General features: G+C 43.1%; 1 protein-coding gene across 4 annotated transcripts in view; it reads right to left on the reverse strand.

The window, feature by feature from the left end:
• MYRIP (myosin VIIA and Rab interacting protein) overlaps nt 1-18,418 on the reverse strand; it is a 215,385-nt gene that overhangs the window by 23,792 nt on the left and 173,175 nt on the right. For all 4 annotated transcript variants that reach the window (XM_030504223.1, XM_030504215.1, XM_030504231.1 and 1 more), the window contains 2 exons: nt 11,564-11,741; nt 7,081-7,730 (listed from right to left, as the gene is read on the reverse strand). In XM_030504223.1, coding sequence (XP_030360083.1) covers nt 7,081-7,730; nt 11,564-11,741 — 828 coding nt within the window. The remainder of the gene's footprint in view (nt 1-7,080; nt 7,731-11,563; nt 11,742-18,418) is intronic.

Here is an 18,418-nt window from a genome sequence, read left to right on the forward strand (position 1 = left end):
TGGTTTTAAAAGTGCTGAATTCTTTGAAATGGAACATAATCATGACCAAACCACGCAGAAGGAGGCAATGAAGAATGCAGCCTGGCACCAGAAGCAGTAGGCACATCTCAGCAGGTCTAACAGGATGATTTGGAACAATTCTCAGTTAGGGAATGATTCCTATTTGTCTTACGCTCTCCTACTGTGACAGGACCAGGCACTGCTGGAGAGACTAAATGCTGTGTTCTCTTCCATTCGTTTGGAAATACATAAAGAGGGAATTTGCCTTGCAAAAGGGCCACAGCAGCAGTTTTTATGGATGGACCAACTACCTCCAGTTCTCACAGGAAACGTTAACTCTGTCAGCTCCCTCACTAACCCTCCCCTCCAAACTGCTCTTAATGCACTGACACATCGTGTTGGTAATGTCAGTCTCTCATACAGTAAATTGTACTGTAGTATCTAGCACTTTCACAGCTTTCTGGACAATTTTTGTCTGCAGTTATCTGTGAGTCAATTACACAACTAAATTAAATATGCAACTAAATTAAACACAAATGCTTTATAGCTCACCTTCAGCATGCAGAATGCCTTTTAGGAAATCAGGATTGCAAAGTACATGACCAGCTACAATAGAAGGGGAACCACAGTTTATGATGAAATTTATTCTTTTCCCAATCAGCTTTTGCAGAATGAAAAGCCTTTTCCGCCAAATGAGCTTTGAAGCTGTTCTGAGTATGATCAAGATTTCAAATCAGAGTGTTTCTACTTTAGTTTTATAATATGATATGCTTTAAATATGCATATATGTTGAACCCTGGTGTCATTTCACCTTTTTAATTGAAAATCTGTATTTATCAGAATCATGGAATCCCAGACTGGTTTGGGCTGGAAAGGACCTTCACATCATCCAGTTCCAACCCCCTGCCAGAGGCAGGGACACCTCACACTAGACCATGTCGCCCAAGGCTCTGTCCAGCCTGGCCTTGAACACGGCCAGGGATGGGGCAGCCACAGCTTCTCTGGGCACCCTGTGCCAGCGCCTCAGCACCCTCACAGGGAAGAACTTCTGCCTTAGATCCAACCTGAACTTCCCCTGTTTCAGTTTGAACCCATCACCCCTTGTCCTATCACTACAGCCCTGATGAAGAGTCCCTCTCCGACATCCTTGAATTGTAAGAGCTTTTTTTTCAGACATATCTTGCATGTCATTCAGCAGCTCATTCCAAGCCCTGCCCAACAATCAGCTAATGAAAAATATTCACATATTGCTAAACTACTGAAAAAAAAAATCTGAAAGCTATTGCTGAATCAATCAGTTCATCACTTTGAACCCAAGAGAGAAACAATCTTAACTTATGGGATTTACAGGATAGAAAGCACAGCTAAACTGCGCACTTGTGTTTTAGGAGAATACAGGTTAGTGAAGATACGTCTCATTAAACTGGGGCTATTTACAGTTAGGTATCTAGTCTAAGCTAATTACTAGAATCTCTCTTTACTTGAGTTACCTCCGTATATTTAATAGGTCCCTCCAAAAACCTACTCTCATCTACCAAAACACGCGGTTTGGGATTACAAGACTTGCTAGTGAGCTCTGAGAGCTCTGCACCAGGGCTGTGGGCTCCTTCTGGCAGTGCCTAGGCAGGAAAAGGATGGTTTATCTTGGGGTCAAGTCTGCAAGGAAGAAAATCCCATTCTATGCAGACACTGGAGCAGAACAAGCTTGTAAAGACAGAAGTTTGCTTTTCCTGTTTAAATAAGCTGATGAATGTGTATAAAACCTAGTGGAGCAGGAAGGGAGTCTGGCAGTCCAGAGGGGCAGATTCTCCCACATTTCCACCTCACTGTTGTACCATGAAGCACTGACAGACTTCATCGTGCAGCAAGATGTGCATGATTCCTTTGGGGGCTTTGTATACAGACTTGCTTAGCTTGAACTGCTTAGCAGCTATATCAGAGTAGCAGTACACATACATGCCCATTGAAAGCACCACCAGTTAATTTAAAGAACCCATGCTGACAACAGCAGAACTACAACTCCTCTTGATCCTGAAGAAATACCAGCCTTTCTATGATGACACATGGCAGCACCTTTTAGGCTGATCTCTGCTGCCTTTAACCAGAGCTCAGTGAAACCCTGCAGAGCCCTGCAGCTCACTTCCCATGTATTCTGGAGGAAGGCATGGCAGGACAATATTGCTAAGTCACCCAGCTTCAGCAGGAGAAAAAGACCGAGGATGTAGTTTTATGAAACAAGGGGAGCCAATGTAACAACCTAGTGCTGCTGGAAAAGAGCCATCCTGCACCTTCCTGTCCTTAACTCGATTGCAATGAGTTGGGTAGGCATACCAAAGGGTACAAATATAGAATCATAGAATAGAATCATAGAATCGTAAGGGTTGGAAAGGACCTTAAGATCATCTAGTTCCAACCCCCCTGCCATGGGCAGGGACACCTTGCCCTAAACCATGTGGCTCAAGGCTCTGTCCAACCTGGCCTTGAACACCGCCAGGGATGGAGCATCCACAACCTCCCTGGGCAACCCATTCCAGTGCTTCACCACCCTCACTGTAAAGAACTTCTTCCTTATATCTAATCTAAACTTCCCCTGTTTAAGTTTGAACCCATTACCCCTTGTCCTACCACTACAGTCCCTAAGGAAGAGTCCCTCCCCAGCATCCTTGTAGAAAATATGTACTACAGCTGACAAGGGAGAGATACTGGACCAAGCTGGAGGCAGGTGGAGGGAAGGCAGGAAGATAAACAGGGAGGAGGTATTCTCCCTGCAGCAAGCTGCTATGTTACCTTATCCACATGTCACACCGTTACCGAAGCGTTCCCAATTCTAGCTTCTGCTTTAACAGCTATCAAGATTCTTCCGAGCTCGTTGGCTGGGAAACTTACAGAGCTTTTTGCTACACAGGTGGAAGTCACGAGCTGCTTTGGCATCCCTAGAGCTTTATTTCATATTAGCTAAATTTGTGTTATGAATACACATCATTTCTCAGGGGAGGACTCACCTTGAGCTGCATTCAGGTACGTCTTTTATATCCACCTTCCTGCTTTCCAGCCTCTTCACAATGAGGAGGTGGAGTATTTACATTTGTAAGAGTTGTTAGTTCCTGCTTACACACAGAGTTAATGATATCCTAGAATGCCACACTTCATGGTTTCTGTTACTGCTGCTTGGCTTGTGTGTTGAGCTTTTTGGATGGTGGCAGTGAACTGTTTGTGAGATGATGCCTCTTTTCATTGATTAATGAATTAAAAAATGTACTAGAAGCCATGACAACAATAAAAAAATTAATAAATGCATTGAAAGGTACTATTATTAATGATGTAATAGAGTCTATCTCAAGCTTTGTTATTCTTCACTGTTCGCACTTTGGCTCTGTCTGGTTAGTTTAATGACATCTTTGTGTTCATACAAATCATTGTGTAAATTCCCATCCGCAACATATAATCCTAACATTTGCAAACAAGAATAAAGGGCTACGACTTTATCTGAAAACAGAGCTTCCGTGAGAGCCTGGCAGACTAACACAGTCACAAACTCAGTCTCCCTAAGAGAAAACCAAGTGTTTCTATGCAAGCCTAAGTCCTGCAGCAGACAATGAACCAAGAAATGCACCTTTCCTCATATACACTATCCAAATACTTGCATGCAAATGGCTGGTTACTCTATGCAATCCTAGACAACAAAACAAAAAAGCCCCAAAATGAAGCTAACAAGTGAAGTACTGTCTTTGAGGCTCCAGAACCAAATCCATGTTTGACTATAAACTCTTGAAAGCCATACACGAAACCAGAAATCAGAAACTACAGTTTTTAGGCAGAGACACAAACTGTGAGGTTTGCAGCTAGTTTCTCAGCAGGAGCTGGTGTAATTTCATGGCAGCCGCCTTCAACAGATACATCCCAAGCGCCATCCTGTGGGAACCAGCAGTCCCACAGTGCTCACCCCTTACCTGCCTGCAGGGCAGGAGGGCTCTAATTATCAGCTGGGTCTCCTGATCAAAGCAGGGAACTCCTAATGTGGGCACTTCCTTCACTCCAAGCAATGAAGGCACTCCACTTCCCATCAGGAATGTAAGAACTGCAGCTACACTATACTCTCCCCAAATACAGTACATCTTGATATCTGTGCTCAGGTTTCCCTTTTTAACTTGTTCCAAACTTTAGACAATGAATTGTCTCTCAGTCACAAAGGCAGCATTCCAGTGTGGAGTCTCAACCCCACAGCATTATCCTCATCTAGGTACTGGATCTTGATGAAATAATACCTAGTTTTAAATAAGAGTTATGAAATGCTCCCAGTTGTTCCAGAACATAGACTTGGAGCAGGGAGAGAGGAAAGAGCCTGTTTCCATTTCACTGTGAGCCTTGGAGCTCAGCAAACAAGAAAACAACCTTCACCATTTGAAAATTGAAAAAGAAACCCCAACTTTCAGACTGCTAAACTGAAATCCTGTTCTACAGTGCTGATGGAAACATAATGGTTAGCAAATTATCATCTTCTTATTACAATGCAGTAAAATCAGGTTATTACTGGAATGCAGACAAGCACAGTGTTTCTTCACCACAGTTTACATATGCTCAGTTGTTTGGTGTCTAATGTCCAGGTGGAACATGGTTTAGGAAAGCATTTTGTATGGTTTCTATAATACTGTGTAATCTCAGCACGTGAAAATCTATGCCTGGTTTAAGACCCTATTTAGGGAAGAAGCCTCCCTAAGTTTACACTCTCTGCAGTTCTTCACTCACCTACACTATCATTCTGTACAAACTGTTCACGTGTAGGGAGCTTTCTCTGCAGCCTCAATCATTTTACCAAGATCAACACATTCCTTTGAGGATTATATGAAACCCTGACATCCCTTTGATCTCATTTTTCTAAGCAATATAAATGATGTCTGGCTAATTTATTTTCATACCTCAAATCACAGTCTTTATGCTCATGATCATTTTATTTGCTTCCTAGAATTGTCCAACTGTGCAACATCCCTACTGTACCAGCCTGTCCATTCCTGCTCCCAGCAGTGCTTTACCTGAGGCTGGAGTAACAGTTCTCTGAATGCGGGCATCAGCTGTCAAATCAGCCACTGGGGTAGGGGAATGTATGCCCAAAGAGACAAAAGTACTTAAGCAACTCACAAGAAAGGCAGAAAAAACAATCATTTTCTGCACCAGCTTGCACTGTGAAGTGCACACGAAGCTGCTGAAGGATGCAGTCACGTATGTCTGGAGGCATCCTGCTTTTCTGACCTCTGCTGGATGAACACAGGGGAGGTTTAGGTTGGATATTAGGAAAAACATCTTCCCTGAAAGGACTGTCAAGCACTGCAACAGGCTGCCCAGGGCAGTGGTTGAGTCATCATCCCTGGAGGTATTTAAAAGACCTGCAGACACGGTGCTGAGAGACATGGTCCACGGTGGACTTGGCAGTGTGAGGTTAACAGCTGGGCTCGATGATCTTACAGGTCTTTTTTAACCTAAATGATTCGAGGATTCCACAGCGTCTCTAGAAGCTTCCTTGTGAGTTAAAATCTTCTATACTTTGCAGAGCAGGAGTAACTAGAAAGCCACAATATAACTGCAGATACACATTGAACGTGCACAAATACACAAAGACAGAAAGGGAAATGCAGAAGTCTGTGTACAAAACATGGTCTTTGTGCAGTCCCTGGGAAGTCCTGTAATTCTGCCTGATGTTCTAAGAAGTCATTAATAGTCACTGATGTGTTGTTAGAGCACATTATTGTACATAACTCTCCAACAACTGCAGATTCTAAATGTCTGAGGACATAGGATCATAGAATGGTTTGGGTTCGAAGAGACCTTCAAAACTCATCTAGTTCAACCCCCTGCAGTGAGCAGGGACATCTTCAACTAAACCAGGTTGCCCAGAACCACATCCAGCCTGGCCTGGAATGTCTGAACCAGAATAAAACACCCAAAACACCCATACGTCTCTCCTAAAAGCAGATGGAATAGATACATAATTAACAGTAATTTACCCAGCACTAAAAACCTTCTGAAATCCTGGAATCCCAATCTTGACTTACTATAAGGTGTCTTTCTGTGGGAAATACAGGCTAGTTGCATAAGCAAAGAGAAACAATTCCAGGCATCCTAAAATTGCTCAGGTGGCTTTAAGGACTGGATCAGGTTGCTTGTAATCAGAGGCACAGGGAGAAGACAGCACTTAACTCCTTGCTTCAAGCTTACCATCACTCTGCTGCAGCAATGATGCAGCTCCGGGATTTAAGAGAGGTAGGACATGGGAAATGGAACTGGACAAGGGGTCAATACTGGCCTCATCCGGCTCTGTAATTAGAGTCAGAAGTGTGCTTGTACTGCTAAAAAAGTTTTGGGGGACAACCAGATCCCATACATAACATCAAATTCCAAAGAGAGAATTCTTGGCTTTCTGGTTATCCCACACTAGATGTTTCAAAGAAATGCCTGTGGAGTACTTTGCTGTCTTCAAGTTGTATCATCAGTTTTTCCAAGTTTGAGCTGTTTGTGGTTTTGTTTTGTATAAACTGACAAATTATTTAGATGGAAGCAGTTTGCAAACACTCACCCAAACACATCAGAACTCAGAATCAAGTGACCAGTTCAAAGCAGACATTACTTGGACTGTATTTCAAAAAATGCCCTTTCTGAGTTTTTGCTGCTCATTCACTTTATCCCTTACCAGGACATATGCAAACAGAAGATTCCCAGGCATAGGAGTTATTTCTTATTCTAAGAGCAAAGGAGTTAAAAATAACCCCAATGCAACAAAACACTGATTAATCAACAGTGTTGGCTGTTGGCAAGTCCTAGCTTCTTTTTTTTTTTAAGAACACTATTTTACAGTATTAACAATGTCACTGATCAGATGGAAGTGGCAGATTTGAGAAAGAGGCAAAGCCTGCCCACGGTGTATGGAACATTTTACCTTTGCTTCTTCTCCGTTAGGAGGCATGAGAAAAATAAAGTTTGGAAGAACACAACCTCCCACTCCCAATTCACATGTTATTGCCAGCATCACTTAATTAGTTGTGCTCAGCTCTTTCTGAGCGTGCATTTGCTAAGCTCGGACATGATTACCTGACTTGAATTCATCTTGTCGGCTTTTGTGTGGTCTTCTTCTTCACAGAGCTCTTCAGAGATCGCTTTGTTCTTTCTCCATCTTCTCGATCTCTTTTCTAAATCATAAGGGACCTCTTCAGTCTCGCTACTGTCCGAGTACTCCAGGCTCGTTGCCTGTGGATTGAAATTCACATCCAGTTCCCCGTGGAAATGTTTTCTTTCCATTCTGGGCACATTGCTTTGAGTTCTGCTTTGCAACCAGAGAAGTTTGCCAGGTCCTTTAGCTTCCTGGGAAGAGTTGAGTGAAGAAGTTTCCGAATCGGAGAACAGTGTCTCAGTATTGGTGTATAACCCAGAGGAAGGGGAGGTCACTGCCTGGTACTGATCACTGCCATAGACCCAGTCAGTGCCGTACTGGGAACTGGTATAATAGAAATCGCCTGGTAACTGCCGAGGTCTCCGACGCAGCTTGTTCAAGGCCACATTCCAGTCATAGTCATCCTCACTGTCTGAGCCCATCTCATCATAGGCAGACACAACACTGGATTCATTCTCCAAAGCTTCAAATACTTGACTTTTTGGTTTAGCGAGCATCCGAGGACGAGGCAAAGTGACATTCTGCAAAGCCACCCAGTTCCCATCAGTGCTTTGGAACACAGAAGGTAGATCTACGAAAACAAAACAAGAACAATTGTGATCACAGTGTGAAAAGCTCATGTTACTTGCCAGTTTGTGATCAACTGGCCACAAATTGGAGGGTTCAACAAAACTAACAAATACAAGTGTTGCTGCTACATGAACTCCTATTGTGAGCCATGCTGCTGTACTACTCTGAAGCCACCGCTTAAAGTCATGGTGATGACTATTTAAAAGAGAGAGTACTTGGACCAAAGCTTTTTCTAAAAGAATCATTTGGAAAGGCTGAGAGAACATCAGTACACAGACATGTATAAATCCTGTGTTTTGCAAATGTCTTCCATTCTGTGTGCAGTTCTGGTCCCCCACCTTGACAAGGAAAGATGGAAAAAGGATCAGAGAAGAGCAACAAAGGTTTCAACAGGTTCTGAAACATCTTCCATTCAAGGAATGATTAAATAAGCCAGAGCTCTGCCATCTGGAGGAAACTGGGAGGATGCATGATAAAAGAGATGAGTGAATCTCTTCCAACCTAACTACTAGAGGACATCACATGAAACTAGAGAAATCAAAGTTCAAAACAAAAAAAAAGAAGCAGGATGCAGTGGGTACCGGACCTATGGAGCCTCTTGCCTAAGGGTGTTAATGGATGCTAGAACTTAATCTAGGGTAAAGCAGAGATGGCTATAGATATGGAAGAGAAATCCACTGAGGTTAACTAAATACAGAAAACCACTTCTAGCTGAGGTAGTCATTAAGCTGAAAGGTATGGAGGTTCAGAGCCAACACAGAGGCAGATTGAAAAATACTTGCTTTCTTCTCCACTTGGAGCACTATGTGCAGTTCTGGTGTCCTCAACATCAGAAGGACATGGAGCTGATGGAGCAAGCCCAGAGGAGGCCATGAGGATGATCAGGGGCTGGAGCACCCCCCATATGAAGACAGGCTGAGAACATTGGGGCTGTTCAGCCTGGAGAAGAGAAGCTGCGTGGAGACCTCAGAGCAGCTTCCAGTGTCTGAAGGGGGCTACAAGACTCTTCATCAGGGACTGTAGCGATAGGACAAGGGGTGATGGGTTCAAACTGAAACAGGGGAAGTTCAGGTTGGATCTAAGGCAGAAGTTCTTCCCTGTGAGGGTGCTGAGGCGCTGGCACAGGGTGCCCAGAGAAGTTGTGGCTGCCCCATCCCTGGCAGTGTTCAAGGCCAGGTTGGACAGAGCCCTGGGTGACATGGTCTAGTGGAAGGTGTCCCTGCCCGTAGCAGGGGGTTGGAACTATATGGTCTTAAGGTCCATCAAATCAAAACAGGAATAGTTTTCTTGGAGTGGTGACCAGCTGAGGATACAACTGAAGTCAGGTTTCGAGGGAGAACCAAAAGCTCTTCATTGTAACAGCTGATTTTGGAGGAAAAAAGAACACAAGCTAACAAGCATAAGGAGCTTCTGCTTGTTTGCTTTTTGCAACTATGCCCACTAAGCTAAGCAGAGGTTTCTCTTGAGAGAAAGAAGACCTTTCTTTAAAATCACTGTTCCCTCAATCAAGGCAAACACTTCTGCAAGATCTAAATCTCCAAAGGAACTGAATTCAGCTGCGCCACATTACACTAACATAATGCATTGGAGTGCCACATTCTTTTTTTCTCTCTCATACCATATCCCTTTGTTTTGTTTAGCAACACCACATGAGAATTGCTCAAACATCCTCGGTTAACTGAAGAAGGGACAGGAGAGTAGCTGATCACATCAACAGAGTTACTCAGACACGTTACTCAGCAGAGTGGAAAGGAAAGCCACCGAGTACTTTGTAGTCAGAAAGCTGACGCAGTCTTAGCCCAGCTTCAAGTAATCTCAAATGTTCCATTCCTGATTTTCCAAAACAAAGTCACTTACTTGAAGGAATGGCTTTTGCACACATTTTTTTTGTGCATACACTATAATTTATCCATGTGAAAGTGAAAATTAATCAGAATTATCATTGTGAAACGATTGGTAAAGGGGAAAACCCCCAAATTCATGACTTGGCTCTTGAGCCATCATTTAAACCAGTGCAAATGGCAGCCAAAATAAACTGTGAGCTGCTTTTTGGCTACATGACTAAAAATCAAAAAAACCTCCAAACTCTTGGTTGTGATTTCTGTCATTTTCTGTATCCTAATACAGAGCTGCTTACTACTGCATAGGTGAGATCATATTTACACGTACTAGCACAATCAACTATTTACTATAAGCTCAATGGGCACCACAATTTCATCACAAGTTTGGTTCTTAGATGAAAGCAGCAGAACAAATCCTCTGAATAGAGCACCTGAAAGGAAACTGGGTCAATTTATCATTCTGTTATGGTTAAGCAATTGTTAAGTACTAAATTGCTCAATAGTTCAATTCAATGGGATTGAAGTGGGTTCTTAAATTTAAGCACCCAATTAAACTGCTTTACTGAAAATAGGCCTTCCACTAAAATGCCCAGGAGAACAACACTTCTGAATGAGCAGTTCACAAAGTAATGCATACTTAAGTCAGATTTTAGTACTACTTTACAACTACTTTAGAATTACTACTATGACTACTTTCTTTTGTTGGGGGAGGAGGGGTATTGACACTGTCTAATTTCCAGTCTCCCAGATTATCAACTGGCATTACAGATAAACGAATTGAACTGATGGGCAGCCCTCGTCCCTGATCCCCACTATACCCACACACATACTGTGGCTGCTTCTGCTCGCCAGTGCCTAGTGAGCCAGCTGCGGGAACAACAGCACTAGTAAACTCACCCCACAAAAGCGTAAGTTTTCTGCTTGTTTAGCTCCATGAAGCAATTTGCTACAGGGATCAGATGGGCTCTACAGCTGTTGCAAGCTGGAACAGCAGGAACAAGCAGACTCTATCCTGGGAGGACAACAGCAGCAGATATGATTGCTTTGCTGTTCCGCATCAACTGCGGGCAGGGACTGCTGCTGCTGCAGTGAGCAGCCTTCCCCTTGTGCTGCTGTGTAGGTGAAAACTAAACAACTCTTCCGTGCAGCTGTTGCCTGGTGCTACACTCTTATGGCCTCATGAACACTACAGCCAGAACATAAGAGGTGGTAGAAATGGGACTCCCACAAGAGCAGGAACCACCTTCTTCAATGACAGACTGTACTTATGTCATTTTGAAGCAAGCAGGGAATTGCATTCTATCCCAGGGTGCTGATTCAGGAATGGGGCTGACTTCAGAAGCTGCTTACCAGCCGTCACCCATATTCATATCCATAACTAATGCAGAGAGGACAGACCCAGGGAAACTGCTGGTCTGTGAAGTTCCTACTCATACAGCTTCCTCAAACCTGTGTGAAAGCAGCAGTCAGCAGCATTGCACAGAACACTGCACTGGTGAATTCATTGGGACTGAAAATAAACGTGCAAGGGGGAATTCTAAATATGAGTTATTTCACTGGTTCACCATATAACCTCATGAACAGTTTGTGCAACAGAAGGGATACCCTGGGCAGCTGCAAACTCCTTCAACTGGAGGACAGATAACCAAGTGACAAAGAAAGGCCGCTGTGCTCTTGTGTCTTAGAAGCTCTGAAATGCATCCAAATGAGATGCCTAATGTTTCCTAACAGTCCAAAATAAACTCCCCAGAGGCCCAACTTTTGAATCTTTTCTTGGCAGAAAAGAAAGAAAAAGGTAAGATAAGCAATGACACAGCCAAATGAAATCATGACATTCAGCATCACCATACAGACATTTTTACATGTGACTCCTGCGAGCACAGAGGTCAGCAGGAATCTCCTGGAGAAGGTCCTTAAGTTTAAGTCATATTTATTCCATATGTGAGCGAGAACCAAAAAAAAAAAGAATCTTATTCGTACTAGAAATATTTACTTGTTTCATTTAGCCTGTCCACACTCTTCCAGCTGGGTAATGCAGAGAGCTTGTGCTCCTTCTGCTTCCTCAATTGTCCCTTTTGCTGCCGCCAAAGAGCCTCAGTCACGGATGATGCAGGGTCGAGTCCTTTACTGGGCATATCTTCACTAGCCAAGGAGAACGCAGACTGAGACCTCTGTGGGAATAAAAGTCAAAAAGCATAATTTTAAGATAGAAATAATAACTTACCAAACTCTTTAGCATAATTGAGTATTCAGCTGCCCACGGAGGGGGGGGATCTGCTGGCACGCATAGATGGAATTTAATGTGTTTGAAAGAATTGTTTCAGCACTAGATTGCTTATTTATGTGCGCTTCTGATGTGATGCAAGGAGGCAGGGAACTGTTTCTACCACCACGGACCAGATGGAAAGAAATAATTAAGGTGAAGTTGTTAGGAACGTGCTTGGTAAGGACTGGTATCTAAACTGCTTTGACTCAAGCTAGCCAGAAAGAGATCCCACTGTGGCGAGACATGACGATCTATTGTTGGCTCAACAGCCCATCTGCTGTAACAATTTGCAGAAGTTAAAAATGAAAAGATAAAAGCAAACAAACAGCCTGTTCCCCAGAAATAGATTATTTTAATGCAGAATTCTTTTGTTTGCTAGGACATACGGATCATACAATACACTGGGCAGTTTGATGCAGTCTCGCTAACGAAGTCAACACAGCTTACAACTGCACATCTCTTTATTTCTAGGAGGGTGACATTTCAAGTCAAAGTGAGGTAAATTACTGGTGTGATTGTCAATGAGCCTTGACTAATACTGAAGGAAAGATGTTTTCCTTTGGATTGACATAAATAGTTATGACTGAGGCACCTGGGTCTATTACAGAAGTCACTTTTAAATCTGACCAGCTTTAAGAAGCTTTTCCCCCATAACTCTTTACCAGTCAAAACCTCTGTCTTGGCCTTCATAACAAAGTTGGTAAAAGACTGCCTGTATGGGCCAGAGTTTCAATAAGAAATATGCTTTCAAGTGGTTCAGCTTCTTTCTGCAGGCCAAGTTGGCACTCTCAAATCTGATGTTCAAATTATGTATTACACATAATTGATTAAAACTGTTAATGTCAAAAGGGCCAGTCTTTGCCTGCAGCAGAGCCCTGCTTTCCACTTGTGCAGATGAGGACAAGGATAACTTGACTTTCAGCTACTTCTTTCAAGTCCATTCCATTCCCAGGGCAGCACAAGCATCACTAGGGGTCGTGCTGGCTTGAAAGCAGCACCTACACCACTTTACTGGCGGCACTTCCATCTGAAATGCTTCTGTGTGGGACCATGTACTATGCCAGAAGATTTAATTAACTGCAAATCTTCCTGTCTCCTTGGCTCAGCGGTGTAATTTCATAACAGATTCAGTAAAAAGAATCACAATTAAGCACTGGGGTTTAGCTTGGCTTTTGAACTCTGCAGGAAAGCCAGAATTATTGCCCTAGAATCAAATATTTCTGTAACTGCAATGACCACATTACTTGGTTAATCCTGTCCATGCAAAGACACAGGTCCTAATATGATGCATTGGAGTCTTTCCGTTCAAATTCAGTGACATGAACTACTAACAGTAAGCTCATAGTACTGTAAGATTTTATTATAGGGAACCTTTTAGATAAGTCACTTTTACAAAGCCACTACATTCAAAGGTGTATTTAAGTTGTTTCAAACCTCAAAATAGATCTTCACCTGATCAAGACCATCAGAATCCTCCTTAACCCTCTAAAAAGCTTAATAATTTAATACAAACAGGTACACAAATTGTTTTGCTATAGGAAGTTGTTCATTAACTTTGATTTCATCCTGCCAGGATATATGGGCAATATAAGCAATTCCACCACAAATTCGGAGCCTGAACTATGACAACTTTCACTTCATTGTAAGCAAGAACTACTGAACTTCCCATCCCTCCAATAAATTAGGTCCAGTTCATGTCTGCCATACCCTCTGACATCTTTGTATTCAAGCTGTTACGTACTGAAAGCAGCAAGTTGTTAGAGCTGTCATTATTTTCACAGTACCAAGGCTATTCCCTCAAGGCACATTCTTTTTCCACTTATATGGCAAACACAAAGAGATCAGAGATGCTGAAGAACCCAGAAGAAGGAATATTCTCTAGTTTAATCACTAGTACCTATTTTCCTTTATTACTTAAATAATTGAATCATAAGAAGAAAAAACCCCAGGAAAACCTTAAGTAGTCTGTATAATGAAAACCTGGGCTCAGAGAATGAAAGTAACATGTTTTTTCTTATGTAAAATCTGTAGATTTGACAACTTTCCTGGTGTTTTGTTTAAACGGCAGCTTCTCGCCTGCCTACTCACTGTTTCATAAACATCACAGTCAAGGCTGCAGCACAGGGATGCAGTGTCTGCACTTGGCTCCCAACTCACCTAAGAGAGCAGGTTAGCCCTGACAACACAGAACTTGGCATGGACTACAAAACCCAAGGAAGGAGCTCAGCTTCCACCCGAATGCTGCTCCCAGCACTGCCTGAGCAATCTGAAGCTAGTTCAGGTGCATCCACACTACAGAATTAGGGTGGTAAAACACTGGCACAGGTTGCCCAGAGAGGTGGTGAATGAACCATCCCTGGAGACACTCCAGGCCAGGCTGGATGTGGTTCTGGGCAACCTGATCTAGTTGAAGATGTCCCTGCTCATTGCAGGGGGTTGGACTAGATAAGCTTTGAAGGCCCCTTCCAACCCAAACTATTCTATATTTCTATGACTCAGAAGAACTAGAAGATGCACAACAGCTTGAAGGGTTTAAAAAGGAGAAGATGAGCATGAAGGGCCTGATGGACAAACAGCAGTTAAAACCAAGGAACCACAGAAAAGAAAGTAGAGACAGTCCATGTGCTACAGCAGCCTAGGATCCCAAATAAGCTTATCCAAACAAGCTGATTCTTTTAAATTGCGTGCTGAAACTTTTGGGTCAGGTCAGAGACAAATTGCTCTCCACAGTTTCTATCAACTCAGTGGAGAGCAGAAAACTGGTATTAGGCAGGAACCACTGTTAATTCTTGGGAAAATCCCTCCAAATGCAGCAAGGGGAAAAGATTTTGGTACCTCCGAAGCTCGACTTGAGGCCACTCTCTACAATCGTCTACACATTATGTGAATTTTTGATGAAATCTATCTTGGACTGCTCTGTTAGAAGTGCTACCACTTCTTACTGGAGATGGTTCAATGTCAGAAGGCTCTAGGAGAGAAAAATAATACCAAGCTAAAATAGCTTGGCTGCAGCCCTGCATTCAGCTCCTGACAAAGGATGAAACGATGCTCCTGGAAGAGGCTGTTTAACTAGCCCTCTTCACTACTGCTTTCGTAGTTCTCTGTGGTTCTTGTATCTGGAGGGATTCAAATGCTCAAGGAGTGACAGCGTTCTGAGAAGCACAAATTAAAAAGACTCAATAAAAGTAGAAGATTAGGTTATTTCTTGTTCTGAAAGTTAGTTTTAGATAGAGATAGCAGGACAGACAGAATTGTGCTTTACACAGACAGGTATGGGTGGAAAGAAAGTGTAAAAATTCACCCCTGAGAGCAGTTCAAATGACTGGTAACACCGATAACGACACAAAAAAAGGAATGTCAATAGCCAAGCCCAGTGTAGAAGTAGGACAGAAGCATATCCTGCCATGAGAACAGATCAGTCTACATTGGCAGAACCTGACCATTTTTCCAGAGCACAAAAGCAAATGTTTGTCTGCAAGTTTACCTCCAATCAGTTACCAGCCTGACTGATGACTCTATCTGAAAACCAAATGACTTGGATACTTCCCTTTGCTGCTTTTGCAATTAAGAGCAAACTAGAAAGTTAGTTATTTGGTGTAAGGCTACACTGCAAAAGCTCTAATCTTGGTTAGATTAGAGTCAACTCAGCTGGCACCACTAACCTGACAGCTCTACAGCTACAGCATGGGCTTCAGCAGAGGCTGCAAACTTATGTACGTGCACTGGCTGTGCTGCTGACTTCCCTGCAGCACTTACCTCCGGCAGGCAGTACAAGCTCCATCCCTGGCAGTGTTCAAGGCCAGGCTGGACAGAGCCTTGGGTGACATGGTCGAGTGTGAGGTGTCCCTGTCCATGGCAGGGGGTTGGAACTGGATGATCTTAAGGTCCTTTCCAACCCAAACCATTCTATGATTCTATGATTCTGTGATTTGTGCCTCCCTTGCATAAAGAGATACCAGCCCATCTATAGATCCATAGGGAACACTTTTCCCTTATGGATATTCGCATAAGAAGCAGAACACTGAACGTAAAGGAACAGGATTGAGAAGCCTACTTGTGGGCTGGTGCTCCATGGCATTTCCCTGTGTGTGGACGCAGAGAAGTCCTGGAGGTAAGGCCAGCTACCCCAATCAGCTCTTGGATCGGTTTGCATCACAACAAGGGATCTTTACTGCCCGAATGGAGGAGCCATCGCCCTGAACCTTTACCCACTGCCTACAGGCTTGGATAGCAACAAGATCTCAGGGCAGAACTAACCCAGTCTATTTTTCAGAAGCATCCCAATAATAGAGCAGCCTAAATATGATTTTCAAAAGAAGGCAGGAATGTGGGAGCTTTGGTCCTGATTTATAAAGACATGAGAGCTCAAGAAGACCCAGCCCTCCCAGGTACAGCTACAGGCACCTTTTTTAACCAGAAATTCTGGTTCTTCAGCAGAAAAAACCCTGTCGGCCTGATGCTATTTTGGGTGTATTTACGTGCGATTAATTACAAGGTTGCCCTGTATGTTTGCAGACAGACGCTAAGGTACTGAGACTGTTGTTAGTTTCTGCAATGAATGAGGACATCAGCAGATGGCACTGCAACCCAACATGTCATGGGTATGGTCACTGCACACCGGACTGCCGAGCAGCACAGCACAGCCTGCAAAATAGTTACAGTATTGACGGGCACCCCCAAACGCTTGAGTTAAATGAGCTTCCCACCGAATCCTGCCTGCTGGCATCTGCTGTGAGATGTTGGTTTCTAAATAAATACAAGACACATTATTATTCTCTTTCCTTCATCCCTCTTCAGGGGATTTCTGCTGCCTAGTTGTAATGTCTGGATGGAAAGAACTCAGCCTTCATCTTGTACTGGGCCAGCACTAAAAGGAATAATTTTTGCATGTACAGTCCTGTTTCATCGCTGGCTGACAAAGACAAGAAAAGGACTATGGGGTTTCTGAAGATTAAAGACTGAAGGAGTGAATAAAACGTAATCACACACACTCTCTCCTATTACTCAACAAACATTCCATCTTCTGTCTATAAAAACATATGAGCTCATGCTTCCGAACTCTGAATAAGGAAAACCCAAACGAGTAACCAAAAGCAAGAACAACTTCTTACAAAACATGCTTGAGAATATTAAGTCTAATGCTGATAATCCATGGATTCTTTACCCTGAATAACTCTCTCATATGTAAGCATATTGTTTAGAGAGACAAGATACAGATTTTGCTCTACATTCTCCCTCAAAAGATGGAAGAGTATGGGTAATTCCTCTTTCTTCTAACAAGAAGCCCAAGTGCTAATTCAAAATAGATCCTAAAAGCAACCAACTGAACTCTACAAAGGATATTCTGGATCCACCATGTTTTTCTCCTCACTTCCCTCCCATTTCACCCTATTTCTTCAGTCTGGTTTAACTGGTAAAACTGTAATTTATGCTGCACTTATTTAGAATAGATTTTCTTCTAGGGAAGCAGCCTAAAATTGACAGCAAAACACAGATGAGTTGATGCAACCTTATCCATCCCCTCTTCTCACCCACAAATTCTACAGCCATGCTAGCAGTGCAGCAGAAACACTCTATGAATGCAATTAATGCACAGACAGAACCAACACGTCCCACCCACCTGAGCAAATACAGTAGCAATCCCTAAGCATCACCACCAAATGCATCCTTTGGTAAGTAAACTCCCACACCAGGAAGGAGACAAGATGAGCTTGGGAATGGTGCCACTCTCTACCACAGCCTGTTTATCCCTGGAAGTGATTTTTGCTCTGCTCAAATGTATGCAGTCCAGACATTTAGCAGTGTGAGTGAAATACCAAGGGTTTCAAGCATCTGTTCCTCAGTTAATCCTTTATGTTAACAACCCCATGGCTTCTGAAAAAGGGCAAGACCAGGCAGACGAATAGGAGATTTTCACACTCAGCCAAAAGTAAACTCCCTCCTTCATGCCCTGACCTAAACGCTGGTTAGGATATCCCAGCCATCAGGGCAAATCCTTGAATAGGCTGGGAGAAAGCAGAGAGGACTGCTCCCTCTCCTGCGAAAGCCTTAGAGCATCTCTCCTTCCAGGGTCTGCACAAGCTGGCTTGATGTTCACTAGTGACACAGACATAGCATGGCTGCACTGGATGCTTTGCCATCCTTCTACTGGCCTCTCAGGCAGCCAATCTCCCTAAAGCATTGTTCCTTTAAAAGGAGTACAAAACTAATGCTCAGTTCATCAGGAGGATGAACTGTGCAGCTGCGTAATAACATGTAGAGCCACATTTGGCTGTGTGTGTTATCTTGGTTCAGTTTGGATTAGCTGACCTTGAGGATCCATAGATGGGTTGCAAAGGAGAGAAGTTATTCCCCAACAAACTCATTGCTGCTGAGGATGCAAGCAGCTCTACACATCACCACATCGAAGTATAATGCATAGTGTTTGAGTGACTTCCCTCCTTCCCCTAAATAATAAGCAGGCCCCACATGTGATAATGCTATTGCTTTGGTTGCAATAATAAGGGATATTTAAATATTGGTTCCAGAATATGAGTATAAACATCATTTTATTGCACTTACGGGGCTAACCATTTAGGAAAG

This window comes from Strigops habroptila, chromosome 1, assembly GCF_004027225.2.
Source record: "Strigops habroptila isolate Jane chromosome 1, bStrHab1.2.pri, whole genome shotgun sequence".
Lineage (NCBI taxonomy): Eukaryota > Metazoa > Chordata > Aves > Psittaciformes > Psittacidae > Strigops > Strigops habroptila.